At 42.4% G+C, this 16823-nt stretch overlaps 1 protein-coding gene across 1 annotated transcript; it reads right to left on the bottom strand.

Moving 5' to 3' along the window:
- Positions 1-40: 40 nt before the first annotated feature.
- pdzd7a (PDZ domain containing 7a) lies at positions 41-16076 on the bottom strand. The gene is made up of 16 exons (XM_051076922.1): positions 15807-16076; positions 13958-14757; positions 13584-13721; positions 13265-13439; positions 12643-12819; positions 12329-12476; positions 10144-10204; positions 8938-9468; positions 7920-8078; positions 7463-7635; positions 6860-6951; positions 6667-6758; positions 5869-5937; positions 4317-4985; positions 3931-4031; positions 41-1283 (listed from the first exon to the last, which is right to left on the bottom strand). The coding sequence occupies exons 2-16, from the start codon at positions 14148-14150 to the stop codon at positions 1116-1118; spliced, it is 2946 nt and encodes a 981-aa protein (XP_050932879.1). The 5' UTR covers positions 14151-14757; positions 15807-16076; the 3' UTR covers positions 41-1115.
- Positions 16077-16823: the final 747 nt, after the last annotated feature.

Raw genomic sequence — 16823 nt, 5'->3', positions numbered from 1 at the left:
GCATAGACACTCAGTTTCATTTTCAAATTTAATTGCATGTCTGGATTGAAACATTTCACCTTGAGCTTTTCTAGCACTTATTAAAACCAAGTTTGTTTAACATTTGATCAATGTTTTCCCCACTGGCCATCTGCAGAAGTAAGGCACTATGCACACTATATTCCCGTTATCTTGCTGCTCATATCTCCTCTAGCCCACTTTGATTTAAACTGTGCCACCGGCCTCCATGTCCTGCATTTCTCATTGACATGTTTTTCCAACTCCTCCACATGTCTGCATAAGCTCAGTCCACAGCATGGTGTAATTAAGCCTCTAAAGTGGTGGATTGCTCCAGAGTGCAAGCACTTCTGCCAGAAAAATACAGCACAAAAAATACTGAGCAGCAATTTGTAATAATCCCCCCAGACATCCACTAAACCCAAACTATCAGTTTTGACATAATACAGGGGTTTAATCTGGGTATAAATCTATAAATCTCATAACGCAGGCTGGGGTAATCTCCCTCTGGCAGGCCTGCAGGGCTGCTGGACTGAGATCCTCCAACTCAAATGTGCAGACCACTGGCTTCACAATCATCAGACAGTGCTCAGAGGTCACAGCAAGGTTGCCACGTGTCAAACAGTGGCACAATTTCAACCAAGGAGGAGTTTGTGAACCATACGATCTTATCATAAAAGCACCTTTAGAAAACACTAAACGACTTACTTTGAATCAAGTTAATGTGCAATGTATGCATTCAGTAAAATGTTTCTAAAAATGCCAAGAATGTTATAAAAGTTGTACAGTTGCAACATATATACTTCAACACAGTATTTTACATTACATGATAGCAAAATTGATTTAAAACAATCTTTATCCTGATAAATAAGTTGCTGTGTCAGTCTTAAAAACTGTTCACTGTTTGGGGAAATTTCCTTGTACTTCATGTCACAACTCTGCCTTTAACAGGACTGATGCTTCTGTGCATCCATTCTTCACCACTATGACCAGAGCTCTACCTGTCTCATATTTTCTCTTATGGACTGAATCCGGTAGTTTATTCTCTCCCGCAGGAGCTGCAGGTTTTTGTTGTCCTTATTGCCTGAGCTGCAGTCTGGCTGTGAGGTCTGCAGAGGTTAGTCAGCAGGTCTCCTGGGGCTGGTGGGGGCGGTAGGGACCTTGACCACAAAAACCATTGGGTCTTTGGCCTTGTTGCTGAACGAGCGGCGAATTACGTCCACGGCGTGCTGATGAGTCACTCCCTGCAGACTCTCGCCATCCACGGACAACAGCTCGTAGCCTGCCTGCAGATGCAGATCGTGGGTGAAAAGGTAAATTCAACATGCGAAGCTAGAAATCTGTCTCTTTCCATGGCAACATTATGGACAGTTTCCATAAATCTGCAGTGATTGTGTCCCTTAGCGAGAACCTGATTTATGCCAGAGAGAATTGGGGCTCTCTTTGTTACTTTAATATATTCACACTGAAGGCCGTCACTAGTGCACATAGTTTCCCCTTCAGCACAAGGTTGTTGAAAAAAGAACATACACTGAGACAACCATGCACACACACACACACACACACACACACACACATACAGTTAGGACTGTTTGCTCTCAGTTTCCTGCAGGATGTGAGCAGAGAGTGGTGAATCTGTGAGAGGAACTTCCTCTGATGTCATCAGCGTTAGCCAAGGATGCACCTGCCTCATGTGCTCAACTTCAGTAAAGGTTAGAAACACATAACACAGACACATGCAAGGCTGATGGCCATTGTTGTATTCTTCACCAATCACGTCTTTTTCCCTTTCCCTTTTCCTTTCCAGTCATTGGACACAAATAGATAATTTTTCCCTTCACTCTGTTCTTATTCTTTCTATCATGGCACATACATGTTTGGGTAGTGGAGGAGGCTCCATCACACAGTCTGGTGTTCACCAATAACCTTACAGTCTTCTGTGAGAAGAGTATCAAAAGATTTAGATCCATTTAACCAAAGATGAGATTAAAAAGTGCTTTTTCATTTTTGAAAAGTAATTTATTTGAATTAAATAGATCACAACCTAATCTGCCCCATCCTCTTTTCAGCCATTTATGGAGCATTTTATGAGGTTTCCTCTTTTCTAGCCAATGGACAGCACAATCCAAAAATAACACTGCTTGTAAAAAAATCTGACAGATTGCAGAAAAGGATCAGCGAATTGTTCGTTCATTTACCAGGCCATTTCAAATACATTCAACTAGATTATTTAGCCAAGGAGAGGAGATATGTAGTCAGTTGGCAGTTTATTAGGTAAACCAATCTAAAACTAATGCAACAGTTCTGCACTAAATCCTCCCTTCATGAAAGTTAGAATGTTCAGTTTTTGTTGAAACTGTTAGAGAGGTCTTGATTCAACTCATTCAACTCCTAGGCTGCAGTTTGTGTTGCTGTTGACCTGTACTGCGTTTTACGGACACGTGTTGTTGACAGATGTCTTCTGTGTGGGTTGTGTGTGCGTGGGCGTGGCTTACTCGCCCAGTTCCTGGCTCATCTCCACACCTGCTCCCAATCAACTTATCAACTCTCTTGTTCAAAAACCCTGGACAACCTTCCACTCGCTGGCAGATTGTTACAGCTCACTCAGTGGTGGCTGTGCTCTCGGCCGCTTTGTTTGTTTGTTTTTGCTACTTGTTGCAACAAGCTGCAAGTTTCTCTCGTGTTCTTTGTTAATTAGTATCCAGTGTTGCTCTGACTCTGCTACTCACACCTCCTCCTGCAACTATTCATCCTCCTGCTGCGTTCACCAGCCAGACTCCACCATTCCTCTATATCTTATTCCCTCATCACTACCCTTTTACAAAAAAAAATCCATCCTAAAGTCTTCTACCCAGACTCTGTGTCTGCATTTGGGTCCAGTAAAAACCAAATCCCTAACAGATTGTCTGTTATCTTGTGGGTTTAAGGAGACAGGATGCATGTTAACACTGAACTACCCTGGTCTCACTTTCCTTTACAGAGAAGGGGGAGATAACACTAAGCCAGAACTGATACAAGCAGACTGACATGTCTGGATGCAATGTGTCATGTAAAAAAAGACTGTGCTGGCCTCTAACTCAGTCTAACTTCTGTTATTTCTTTCTTTATATCCTTTGATTGGGTGCATAATGTGTGTCTCTGTATATGTATGGCATTTGTGTGAATGTGTGTGTGTGTGTGTGTGTGTACAAAGACCCTGTGAGAGAAGTTCTTTGAATTTGAAAGGCTGAGCAGACACTGGATCCCCCTGATGTTTGACACTAATCAGGCATTAGACCTGGCTAGCTGTTGTTAGTTGATAGCTAGCTGTTAGCAAACACATGCAAATTAACCCACACAAACACACATGCACATACAGTATATATTGTATTATTGCAGGTATATATTTTCTTTCAATTTCAAACACACACACGTCTTTTGCAATACATGGGTTGTCTGACCTCTTTATCTTTGACTTGAGAGCTTTAAGAATTAGCCTGTGGTTAATTGTAGTGAATTAGCGTGTGTATCATGTGTGTTTAAGTGAACTGGGCCAAGATTACAGACATCTGTTAAGTTACTGTGCAGGCAATATATTACCAATACATTAGCAGACCAGCACCCGTGTTAACTCATCAATAATGGAGGTGATGGGCTACTTGAGATGGCTCTCCACTCATCTACTCTCCACTCCTCATTGCGCAACTTCAACCTTTCTGTCATAGACATGCTTACTTATAGCAACATCAACTCATAACCACAGGTCTGAGGTCTCAGGTACAATACATCTAATGTGCTTTAAAATCAAAGTGTTATTAAGGAACAAGAGTACATTCTCAATATTTAGGCTGAAAGTAATAATGTTTAATGTGTTTACCATATTTTTTCCTGAATTTACTTCAAGGCTAAGAATCATAATCACATTAAACCCTTTTAAACCATGTGACAGCTCACCTTCAGAGCCTCATTTGTAGATGCTGCTCCTCCTGGGAAGATTTTCTCAATCTTTATCATTGGCTGAATCCTTGATTCCATTCCTCCAGAGATACTAATACCTGAAAAAACAGCAAATTGCTTGATAGTATCAGACTCCTGTATTCTAACAAGTCTTATATATGCTCTATTTAGCCTTTGACATTAGAGCACTGAGCTCTTCCAAATCCCTTTCAGTTAAGTAGTAAGTGAGCCCTGACCTCTGCTGGTTATGTAATGAACATGGAAGGATATTGAATAAACATGCATAGATTTAAAACTGTTTTAGAAGCTGGCACCAAGAAATTCCTGAAAATATTTACACTTGATCAGTTTTCAAAATACACATATTTCTGTCTTGTACTCACCCAGTGACTGCTTGGCCTTGGAGATGGTCAAAGTAGCGATTTCATACTCCTCAGGTGGCAGAGTTGCTCCTCTTTTCACACCATGACCATTTTGTGAATATCTATTTACCTGCTGGCTGCTCCCTCTGCCTGTGGATGGGCTCTTATCTCTAGAAGGCTCAAATACATCAGCCAGAGGAGTTCTCCCTCTCCGCTGTGAAGGAACACGCACGCTGACCTCTGTGAAGCCCTCCTGCATGCTCCGTCTGCCATCTATGCTATCAGGGCTCGCCTCTCTCCTCGCTCTCCCGCGCCCATTCCTCACGGGCGACCTCCCTCGTTCGGGTGCCGCGTCTCCTCGGTCAGATACGGACAATAAGGAGACCTCATCATACCGCGACACCCCATTCTCTCTTCTGTTTGGGGAGCGATGCGGTTGGCGCCCATGGGTGCTGTGCGGTGATTCTGTGAGGAGGAAGCTGTGGGTGGGTGAGGGGCTCAGGGAGCGGGAGCGTACAGTGGAGGAGGTGTAGCTGTCCACAGGTATATCCAGCAATGGGGTGAAGGCACGGGATGGAGGCAGGTGGCCTGACTGTTGCCCAGACAAACGCAGTCTCTCCAACTCCTCAATCAACTGATGCTCCCGCACTGTGTCCTGCACAGGCTGGAGGTGGAACCCACCCCTGTAGTCTGGACAAACATAAAAACAGTAATTTCAGCTTTAACCCTGCAGGCTGTAGACAGTAAAAGTAGAAGTTTCATCCAGATGTGAAACCTCTGGGGAACATCTGCACATAAAAACACAGTGATGTGGAGATTATTTAAAAGTCAAAGCAGCAGGTCAGCATGAGATGGTTTGCAAAACAAATAAACTGACACAGAGCACCAAACTTCAGTGAAACAGACGTGTACCAACTACTAAACAGGACAAAAAAAATGCTTAATGTTGCATCTTATGAATGGTTGGCCTTCCTAAACACTGACTCCTCAGTGCCCTTCTGTTTTCACAGTGCTGACCCTTTGACCCCTAACCTGTGCCCTCAGAAAGTGAGATGGCTGCAGTCAGCCTAAAGTGAGACTGTATTGATTGTGTCTCAATGACTCTTGAATGAGGAAAACGCTTGGAGCATCTCTGTATTGTTGAAATGTCACATCGTACAACCAGGCATGTCTCGGTCCTTTCTATAGGCCGCAGAGATGTAACACAAGCCTCTGCCTCGGCACAGGCACAGGAAACCTGAGATATTTTGTGTACGGTAATGTGTGTGCATGCATGTGTGTTTTATATGAGTTTGTGAGGTGGGTATGTGTGTATGGGATGCCGGGGATGGGAACTGTTTCAGTTTGGCACTACAGATATGAGATGAGGCAGGAAAGAAGTGAGGTGAGGGAGGAAAAATAAGAGCAGGAGGGGAAGGACACAAAAGGTCAGAGGTTTACACCCCTTCTGTATCTTGTGTTCCTCTAGGAAGAGATAAAGGCCATCAACCTGACAGAGAGAGAATAAAAGGGAGAGAGGTGAGGTCTAGAAGGATAAAGGTGAGAGGAACAGGAAGAGATACAACTCATGTACCTGGGATTGGGGTGATGAGGTGACGTCGAGGGGTTCCACTGCGAGGGGAGCGCAGAGCTGGAGAACGCACTATGAAGAAATAAACAACCAGAGATATATCACGTGATATATCACATGATTTCGCCATTAAATTCCTTGCTCTGTGTAATCCTCCCTACTTTTACAACGATTTCTTACTCGGTGGTGTCTTTCATGCATGGGCATAATCTCCACTGGAGATGAGGGGGACATGTCCCCATCTCTTTCCAGAGAGAGAGGAGATGATCTGATAAAAATGTTAATACAATCATCTAGGCCATTTTCAATTATTACCATGCACCTACAGCAAGTGCAGTAAGCTTTATGAGCAGCAGTGAGTTAATTCTTTCCCTTGGATTTTGAAGAACAAGAAAAAAGACTTTTTAAATTTTATTTATAGAGAATGTTCTTTGACCATCAACTGACCATCAATCAAAAAAAAAAAAAAATGTAAAAGACAATAGTTATCATAAAGTTTGTCTATATTAATGAAAATTAAATGTAGTTTCAAGTACTAATAGGGAGTTAACAATATCACAGCTTACCCAGCGTTTATATTTCTGTTATTAGGCTACTATTAATTTGGGAACCTCAATAACTGTTTTCATAATAATGTGTTATTTGCAATACTTGAGAAACAGAATTCATATATTTTAAGTTGAAGAATCTGTAACTTTCACCCACCTCTGAAACCAAACCCACACACTTGCTTTCACGCAAACAAAAGCTGTATAAATCAAAAATCCTAATGAGTGTTTTTAAGTATAATCCTCTGCTTACAGGAGCGACTCTTGAGAATATCATATGCTTCCAGCTCAAAGGGTAAGACCATGCTGTCAAACCGACTCAGCTCAGTCGTAGGTATCAGCATTCTGCAGAGGATATGATAAGAGTCAGTCATTAACACATATGTATACAATATGTATACATATAAAAGCAGTATTATGCTGCACATATACTCTGCAGATCTCACCTTATTTCTCTGAAAAGTAGCAGTTTTTCTGGCCTGTCTAAGATCGCCAAAAGGGGACGTACTAAATCCTCAATCATGTTGTCGGACAAAAACTGAGGAACAGATAAGATGATGATTAAATAGACAGTTTCATGGTTGGGATTTGGGTTGTCCTCTGATATGCAGCCTGCACATTAAATATTCACTTTTCCAAGAGCACCACTACGCTCCACTGTTTTCAGTGGTGTTTAATTACTGTATTACAGGTTAGTCATACTGTGCTCTAAGTAGACTCAATATCCTCTGCAGTGGTGGCAAAGGGCTGGCAGAGGAGCTGATCCCCTTGAAATTGGCCGATGAGTGTGAGATGGCTCAAGAGAGACAAGGGGATCAGATGACGGCTGATATTTGATCCTAATCATAAATGACAGGCCAAATCCGTCTTTTGTCACAGTCACTGCCAAACACGTCTATCACTAAAGGACACTCTGCGACATGGGGAACAATACCGCACACTTAAGCTTTCGAGTAGTAGCTGATTTTCATTCAGTGGAAGGAAAAAAAACACACACAGGAGAGAACCACTGAAGCATTAGAGATGGTCATTTTAGATCAGGAACTCACCCGCCGACAGTGTCTCATCACAGCAGCCACCTCATCCTGGCTGAGCAGTCTCTTTGCCACGTCCTCCACATGCTGCAGGGTCTCGGGTCGGGGCAGCAGGCTGCTGTCTTTAATCCCAGCACGGGATTCTCTTGGGGAGGTCAAGAGCTGGAAAGGACGACCCCGCTCCTTATCTGAGAAATTGAAAGGAGAACTGAAATAAAATTTAAAAAAAAAAAAGGCAAACAAGAAAATCTGCAGATGGCATTAAATACTTTTAACTGATATCTAGTGGAAATCAACCAGTTCATTACCCTATCATTACTTTGATAGTAATGGTCAATTATAGGTAGAATAAGATCAAATCAAATATCTTCTTTTCTTCTTAAATAAAATACAGCTTCATATGTAGCTGTGTTCATGAGAAAACAAGTTATGTGAGCAAAGAAAGGAAAATCTCCTGTGACCGCACTCTCACCTTTGTCACTGTGGTGGAGGGATGGTGACTTGGAGGAGCTCTTCTCTTTACGGTCTTTCTTAAATAACAGGTTAACAAAGGTTTTGGAGCGCTGCAGGCTAGTTTTACCCTCTGCTGAGCTCTTCTCCTTCTGCTGCCTCTTCTTCTTCTTTCTGTCCTCTAAAGGTGGTAAAAAAAAAAAAACAACCTGATACATCAATATAGTCAGTGCAGACCCATTTCCCTAAACAAATGCTTTGAAATATTTTGACCAATTTTTGCTGCAATCTTGTTTGTATAAAAATCTTTCACAAGTGTTGAACCATAGCAATAATAGAACATTCTGCATATCATTGTATGGTGTTGAAAACACAATCCATTAGGCTTTGTACTGCACCATACTTAACAGTTAGCCAATAACATTGGGTGATACACACTCTCCACTATGAGTTTAGACTGTTCATTTCTCTTCCAGTCAGCCTCTCTGTTCACTGCTGTAAATCTGCCACTGTGGGAAGTAATACTGTAATACTGATGAATTGCAGCCACACCAACCTGAACACACCCCCATCTATTGAGAGCACTACAGTGAAGTGTCCCAGCTTACATAACAAATGTCCAATCAGCCCTGGGCTTTGCCCCAGGCCTCCGCCAGGTCCTGGAGGTGTGAATGAGCTGGATAAATTGAAAAGGAAAGGCTCATAACTCAACAGCCGCGCCAAGGTTTAGATGGATATTCTCCATATGCTTGTTCTTATTCATCTCTCACAGACATACAACAAGTGAGAGTAAAGGGCAGTGATTAATCATGAGTCTGTGTTAACTTTGTGCTCTTGGACAAATTCTGTCTGGAACTTAAATCAGCCATGTAGAGTCTGGATGTTCTTATTTACTTCCTAGAATAAGAGAGGGGTGAGGGGTCATTAAACTGGTTGATGACCTGTAGAAAGATGAAGGGGTCACAAAAATCAGCTCAAAAACTATTAGACACGTTTTGCCATTTTTGCACCACAAATTCTAGTGAGGCTGCAGGTCTCACCTGACGCAGTGATGTGGCTCTGGGAACGTCTGATGGGTTTCCGTGGTCTACTCAGGGCCATCAGCGCCGCTGTCTTAGGCGAGTGCTTCACTACTTCCTGGTCACCAGTTGACAGCGTCCTTGTTCTTCCCCGCCCTCCTTCACCAGCTCCTCCCATCTCCCTGGGTCCTTCCCCTTTCCCACGTATCACTGTGTCCTTCAGCAGCACTGTGGCACCTACAGTCCGACTGGTCTCTGTGGTGACCAGTCTGTCAGGGTATGACCCATTATGGGTAGAAGGGTGGTCCACTAAGTTTGGGGGGTTGGGGTCAGTCTGTATGGCGGTGTCAGCAGTTCGCTCGGCACTGCTTGGACGTCGGGAGCGGTCCTCTGTGGAGATGGCGACGTCTACCATCTCGGAGCCAAAGACAGGAGGAAAAAGGACCTGGGAGAGACCACTGAGGGAGCTGAGAGGGGTGCTGGAGGACAGCGAGGAGGCAGAGGAGTTTGAGTCTGAACCGTGGGAGAATGGTGCAGGGCCCCCATTGGCCACTGAAAACAATCCATAATTACAATGAAGTGTGGGGATTAGCATGTGTTTATATATATATATAGTTATATATATATATAGTATTGTTCAAGCGCAATACCTTATGGAACTGTCCAGTTGCTACAACAACACACACAGACATATACACACAAATGCTGATAGGTTACACAGTGAATAAGATTTGCAGGGGAAGCTTCATTTCCTTATTTTACAAAGTCTGCTTTGTTTGGATTAAAACCTGCCTGCCCTCATGTCCTGCTAATCCTCTCAGACTTTGAGAGACAGAACATGAACCAGGAGTTCATGTGGTTCTTTCTTTCTTTTTTTTAATGAAACTCAAAATGACTCAGTATCTTGACCCAGATGTCAGGTCATGCTCTGTACACTGAGTACACTGAATTAATCCCTGCCTGTGTTCAGAAATGTTCACATCAAAATGGAAAACAAGGAGCGCGAGTTCTGAATGACCAGGGTTTAGTATAAGCATGCCACATGTGGCTACCCCCACCCCCCACCCCACCACCGCCCCTTTCTTTTTTAAAATAGGGTTTCCAAGTATCCAACACATGGCTTTGCAAACGGAAATGAGAATTTAAAACTAAATCACCAGGTCACATCTTTATTATCTTGCAAAATCCTATTGTGTGATAGACACACTTCTGCAACAGTCAACATACATTTGTCGAGCCAGCCATATTCTGCCACCATCTCTTTGTATGCAGGGTATCTCCCAGCTTCCTGTTGAAGACCAAAAACACAATATATTCAGCAAAAGTAGACAGTAAACATAATCAGACTAGAAGACACAGAAAACAACAGATGAAGTAGATAAAAAGAACAAGCCAATATTTGTTTTTTTATACTCCATCTTTTAGCTACTTGTGGGACACAGATCGCACAATATCACCCTTCCTGAAATTTGCCATCCCTGGAATACATGAACAAACATTCACAGCCATGCTAGCAGCTCTGTGAGCTTGTACTTACAGCAATACTTTGATCTATATGCTAATGTAAGCTTGCTAACATGCTCACACTAACAATATTGACATGTTGATGTTAAGCAGGTGTAATGTTTACTATGTTCACCATCTTAGTTTAATCTGTTTGCATTTGCTCAGTAGCACAAAAGTACAGCTGAGGCTGATGGGAGTGTCATTTGTTTTGCAGGTATTTGGTCATAAACCAATTAGGACAAATGGAAAACTTGACCTGATGGTGGCTCCAGATGATATTATGGATCACCAAAGTTATTATAATTCATCCAGAGAGTGAATGTCAGTGTCTATATCCAGGCATTTCACTCAAAACCACAAATGTCAACCTTATGGTGGCACTAGAGGAAAGGTCAAGGGATCATCAAAGTCACTATGTCATTTTAACTGAAAAGGGTGAGAGGCTACTGGACACGAATTCTGTGCATTGTGCCCTGATGCTGTGTGCTGTGGTATGGAAAGGTGTGGACATTGATTATTAAGGACATTGTTTATTAGGGAAGGAACCATTTTACATCAAGAGTTAGTTTCCAGTAGCTTTTCAAGTAGGGCTGTGCCAGATCATACCAAGTTTTACACACACACACACACACACACAAAAAATCATATCACAATATCAACGACATTGCAATGTGATGATGTATTGGCACATTTGCATACTGCAGACATTAGCAGGAAGCCAGAGCAGCATATCGACCGCTGACAAAAGATTGAATTGTACTCGATTCTGATGGATATTTCCTACCTGACAGATTGTACTACCCTCCTTAAAACTACATTTATGGAGGTAGAAGTCCATTCTAAGGCCCTCTTTGAGTTTCATAACTGAAATCAACAGTAGCTCCACATGCATGATTCTGATCCATAAATGTGCCCCATACAGGACAAAGAGAAGACATAAAATTAGCTTTTCTGTTGATTATAACCTGATCCCTGACTGCCTTTGAATAATGAACGCTGTCCCTGGCTGTTTTTCACACGTGGAACCTGAGATCAGAGGAGTAAAATGAGCACGCAGCTGTGTTAGAGAGCTAACAGAGTGCACAGACACACACTCAAACACACTGCACAACACACATATGCCCATTCATACACACAAGCATACACACAATTCCTTTATCTAAAAATGACACAGGTTAAGTGGCGTGGCCTTGCACACATGCATGCATACACAGACACACATAAGGAATTCAAGGGCTGTAAGCCAACTGTCTGCTCTACTGTGCAGGCTCATTTTGTCCCCTCCAGAGGAGAGCTGGTGTTGTTTAACATGCTGTAACATTTATTATTGTGTCACAGCACTTAAAGCACCAATCAACTGTTATGTTTAAACCTGTGCAAATGATTAATGCTCCCATGCAACACACAGATGTTACAGGACTACATATCTGAAATCAGACTTAAGGCTGCATTAACTGATTCTTTTAGACAACAAGCTATTAACACAGCATCAACATTATCACCTTGTAAAGTTCATGTAGTTAATGTGTCCGAAAGTAGTTGTTCATTTACACATCTAGCAGACATGGAATCAGCTTTCATTGGATTCATATTTCTATCAACCAGATAAATGTTTGACCAGTATTCACTCTTATTCCAGCTGTGTTTTGCTTTCAATCAAGCCCAGGTGCAAATATGTGGCCCTGCTATGTTCACCAGCTAACTTTGCTTATGTGCTGTTTGGTGGTGAGTAGGTAGCATACAGTGTTATTACTGAAAAGTAGGATGGTGATAGCAGTGAGAGTGAACCATGACACTGAAGTTGTGGGTTGTAAACCCAAAACAATGAGTTTAAAGAGGCTAAAACATGTCACAGAGCTGAGTGGAACTACTTGACTGCAAGCTTATTAGTAAAACTGTCCCTCACCCTGATGGTCAACATCACATGGGTGTGGCTCTTCAGGACCTCGACTGCATTGCTGTGGGTGATGTCATCGAAGCTTACCCCATTGGCTGCAAGGATCTGATCTCCCATTTTGATGCCATGCTGCTCTGCGAGCCCACCGGGATCCAACCTGAAGAGAAAATGTATCAAGGCATCCAGACACGTACAAACACACACAGGATAGAGAGATAGATGTCTATGAACCTGGCCTCCACTGCAGGAAGAATCAACCAATTCTACTATCTTTAAATGACTGAATGAAGCTGAGCATATTTTAAACTTGACTTGGCTCTTACTTAGAGACATATATCCCTAGTCCAAACTCTTTGCCTCCTCTGATGTTGAAGCCTAAACAGTAGTCATCTGACGTGGTGAAGAGATGTACAATCCTGCGGAGAGCGCTGTCTGAACTGGCCTCTGATGGTGTACGACCGCTCTCCTCCACCACCATCCGCCGGTGAATCAAATCCACCCTACACACACACACACACACACACATGCTAAAAAGTACATACTGTATATGCATGCATGAAAACATTCACGTAAAATAATTTCCCTTTCTCCACTGAACTCAGGCCTGTCAGTATCGGTTTATCAAATAGCCATAAAGGTCACAGCGGTAATCCATCCACTGCTGCTACATGAAACCAAGATACAGTATATCCCAAAAGAAAGATAACCAGTGTGAGCTACAGTCAAGTGACAAGACTACACAAAACAGGAGCCATGCAAAGGTCATTGGTGGTAACAACAAGGCTGCAGCCTGTAATTTACATAACAATACATCCAAAGTATATATGTGGTCATAATATACAGTGACTGTTTGGTAAAGCTGTTAAATTAACAATATTCAATTGTAGATTCAATAGGATATCATTTTGGCAGCCTTATTCACAGTGACAAAACCTTTGGCCTCACCACGTGGTCTTCTCCTTGGAGTAGCGGATGCCAGGGATCTTGCCCACCCGTCTCACCACCATCCTCAGCCTGTTGTTGCCTGTCAGGACCTTCACAGCGCTGCTCATGGTGATGCTCTCCAGGCTGACCCCGTTCACCTCCACCAGCTTATCGCCTACAATCAGCCCTGCCTGCGCTGCAGACACAGGTGGAACTCAGGATGACACACAGGAGTAAATGTCGCACGTAAACAGAGGACCACATACCCAGATGTAAACAATGAAAAATAAATAAGCTTTGCCATTGTCATGAGAGACACACATGCACAAATCCTCCTAACCTGCAGAGCTGTCGTCATCCACTTTGCTGACAAATATGCCAAGTCCATGTTCAGAGCCTCCGCGGACACTGAAACCCAGACGTCCATCAGGACTCTTATCTACTGTCACTGTGTGAATGTCTTCACAGTCATCCCCTCCTACATACACACAAAACACACAGACATGTACCTGTTGTAAAGGCCTGCAAGGACTCTGGCAGTCTTGAGACAATTAGGTAGGAAAATTCAAATCTGATGAATGAATGAACTCGTCTTTTTAACTCTAGTATCTATAATTTATTGCATCAATAAATAGTGGCTTGCTCTAAACTTTGCCAGTGGTGTTGTGTGTGTTATCAAAGTAACAGAGGACTGTTATCATGTTCAGATCTTACCATCAACAGGTGCATTGATGAGAATGACCCTTCCCATCGGTGAGGAGGACCTGCGTCTGTGGCGGTGCTGTTTCTTCAGCATGTAGCGCGTGGTGTTGTGGGAACCCCCCATCTGGCCTCCATTGTTGAAGTGGGGGTGCCCCCCTCCATTTGTCATCTCCCTCCAGCCAGAGGGGTCAGTGGAGTAAGCCATGCTATATGTCTGGCACTTCTTCTCTTAGTCATCCAGACAGGAGGATATCTGGGGTCTGCTGTCAGGATGGAATAGGTACAGCCTGGGATTTGGGGAAAGGAGGTGTGGGACAGTGTCTTAGGCAGCTGGGCTTTTTTTCACCTGCTGGTCCAAAGCAGATGATATAATGCTCAAGCAATTTACAAAGCTGTAATTTACATGGCTGATCTTCATCGAAACCAATTTAAATAAGGGTTTATAAAAGAATCCAAGATCCAAAAAAGAAAATGTGACATAGAGAAGCTCAAAGTTAAGCTGAATCCACGCAGCTAAAAGAGCAAACTTTATACTCATTTGAAAAGGATGGCAAAAAGTAGCGCTCCATGACTGAACAGTGGACTCTGGATTTCCAATTTTCCTAGCTCAGGATTGAATCCTAATTTTCTTTGCAGTTTAGAGAAGTTAGTATATTCCACTAGACTCATTTGCAGCCTCTGAGTCCATCTCCACAGAGTCCATGGTGCCTCTCTGTTTCCCCCTGCTTCAGCTGAGAGGCTGCAGGCCTGTCTGCAGAGAAGTCAGCGGTGCATGGTGATTCCCCTCGGGTCATGTTTAATTAAATGGATATCTGTTGTGAGAAGAATAAAGAATATATTGTGATGAGTAATGTGGCCTCAGAAGTTCCAGATGGGATAATAAAACTCCCTCATTGTGATACAGTTATGACCTTTAACCTTGAATCTTGAACAGAAAAAAACTGAATTGAAAACAGGGTATCACTTTGTGATTAGGCATTGATGGTTTTATTAATGGTTAATACAACAGTACAGTTACAACAGCAGACTCACTATGGTTTACACATGTATTTACTGATACATAGAGTTTGACTAGCTGTTAAAAATGCTTAAGTACTTTAGGATTTCACACTAGTGTTATCAGGTTTGTAGATGTAAATAGTAGTATGACATTGGTAAAGGGTCTTGGGTTTCTCTCTCTCTAAGGAAGCATTAGCAAAGGTTAGTCAGCAATCTGCAATTATAAATATTAATAAATCATGGGTTCTACAGTCCATTAAGTCTACACTTAATAAGCAGTTGGACTTTGGTCGTTTGGCCCTTTTCCAGGGGGCAGGTGGTCAAACAGTCCATTGGTGGGATTCTCCCTTATGAATTAAAGAGTTAAAAAGGTAAGAGAAGTGTTGTGCTGGGGCAGGATTTTCCACAACCTGGCAACCCAAAACCTGTTCTTATTAATGGCTTATAACTGATCTGTAAAGCGGGCGTAGCTTAAATTAAATATTAACCATTAATAAAGCCATTAATCATAGCTTATAATAATGGTGTATTATTGTTCTTCTCTCATTGAACTTAATGTGTTTTTCAATCGATCAGCACCATGGACAGCGACTGAGAGATAGTATACATAAATAAGTGGATTAGTTTTGACCGTTAATTAACATAAATTTATTCGCGTTCAATAACAAACCAAACCTCTGGGCCACATGTAAATAACATCTGCCACAGCGAGCGGTATCTGTAAAATTTTATGGAGTCCTGTTTCAGAGACACAGTCTACCTGTTGATACCTTGAACCGTGAAACGTTACCCCAAAAAAAAAAAAAATGTTACATCAAGACTTCGCGTTCAATCTAAAGTGAACAAAGCATGACAGCGTTACCTGTTGTGTCCATGTTGTGCTGGGTGAGCTCGAACAGACGCTCACTGGTCCGTCTCACTGACGCATTAGTGGACTCGTCCGGAGTATTAGTGCCACCTCATTTGTTCTCCGGGTGACCATTATTGTCTTAAGAGCTGTAAGCCTTTTACATAAAGCCCCTACAGCTGTGCAACCATCAGCGCCGGACTAGTGATGATTAAGTACACTCACTAATTGCACAACATTACAGTAACACTGACTCAAGTCTATTGCAGCTTGCCCTTGGGTAAACCTTGTTGTTAATGTGTTAATGAAGTCTATATTTTTCAGTAAAACTCCAGAGGCAGGTGGAAAAACTGAGCAGTGGATCCTCTTGACTGCTTTCACCACCTCAGTGAGGTGGATAAACAACCCCACCCGGTGGACAGCGGTGTCATGTCATGCCTTCGTCAGAGTCATCACCCAAAAAACACAATTTAACAAATTTATTATGATGTTTGACAACTTTTTCAACATCATCGCAAAAGTAAGACACCACAGCTTGCACTTATTTTCAAGATTCTCTAAATAACCAAAATAAACATGACAAAAATAATGATTAAAAGGAGAAAAATAGATAAAAATAAATACACTGAAAAGTTAGTAGGTAAATTCGAGATACTTGTCTATTAAAATTGAACGATTGCAGTCAAAGTAAGCCGTATCTTACTTAGCTGCATGTTTTGACCTGAATTATGCATTTATTCGTTCCAAATCTTTGCTAATCAGCCAAAGGGTTTGTCGCATCTAAGACATTTAAATTATTTTCCCTGGACCGGTCTGACAGCCTCTAGAAATTCTTAGACGTGCAAAACATCCTCGGAGCCATCAGTTGTGTTTTTTTTAACCAATCATGAGTTGCCTGTCCTCCACGCCCAGCGGTCTCCAGCACCTCCATGACAAACACCGCCCCCAGCGTGTGACTCTACGGTGCTGCTTTCAAAGGCTTCTCGGATGCTCTGAGTTTTTTTTTTACACTGTTGTATTGGTCTTTCATTT

Source organism: Lates calcarifer, linkage group LG16_LG22, assembly GCF_001640805.2.
Source record: "Lates calcarifer isolate ASB-BC8 linkage group LG16_LG22, TLL_Latcal_v3, whole genome shotgun sequence".
Classification (NCBI taxonomy): Eukaryota; Metazoa; Chordata; class Actinopteri; family Centropomidae; genus Lates; species Lates calcarifer.
Note: the sequence above shows the minus strand (reverse complement) of the source record. Positions and strands in the feature narration are given on the sequence as shown.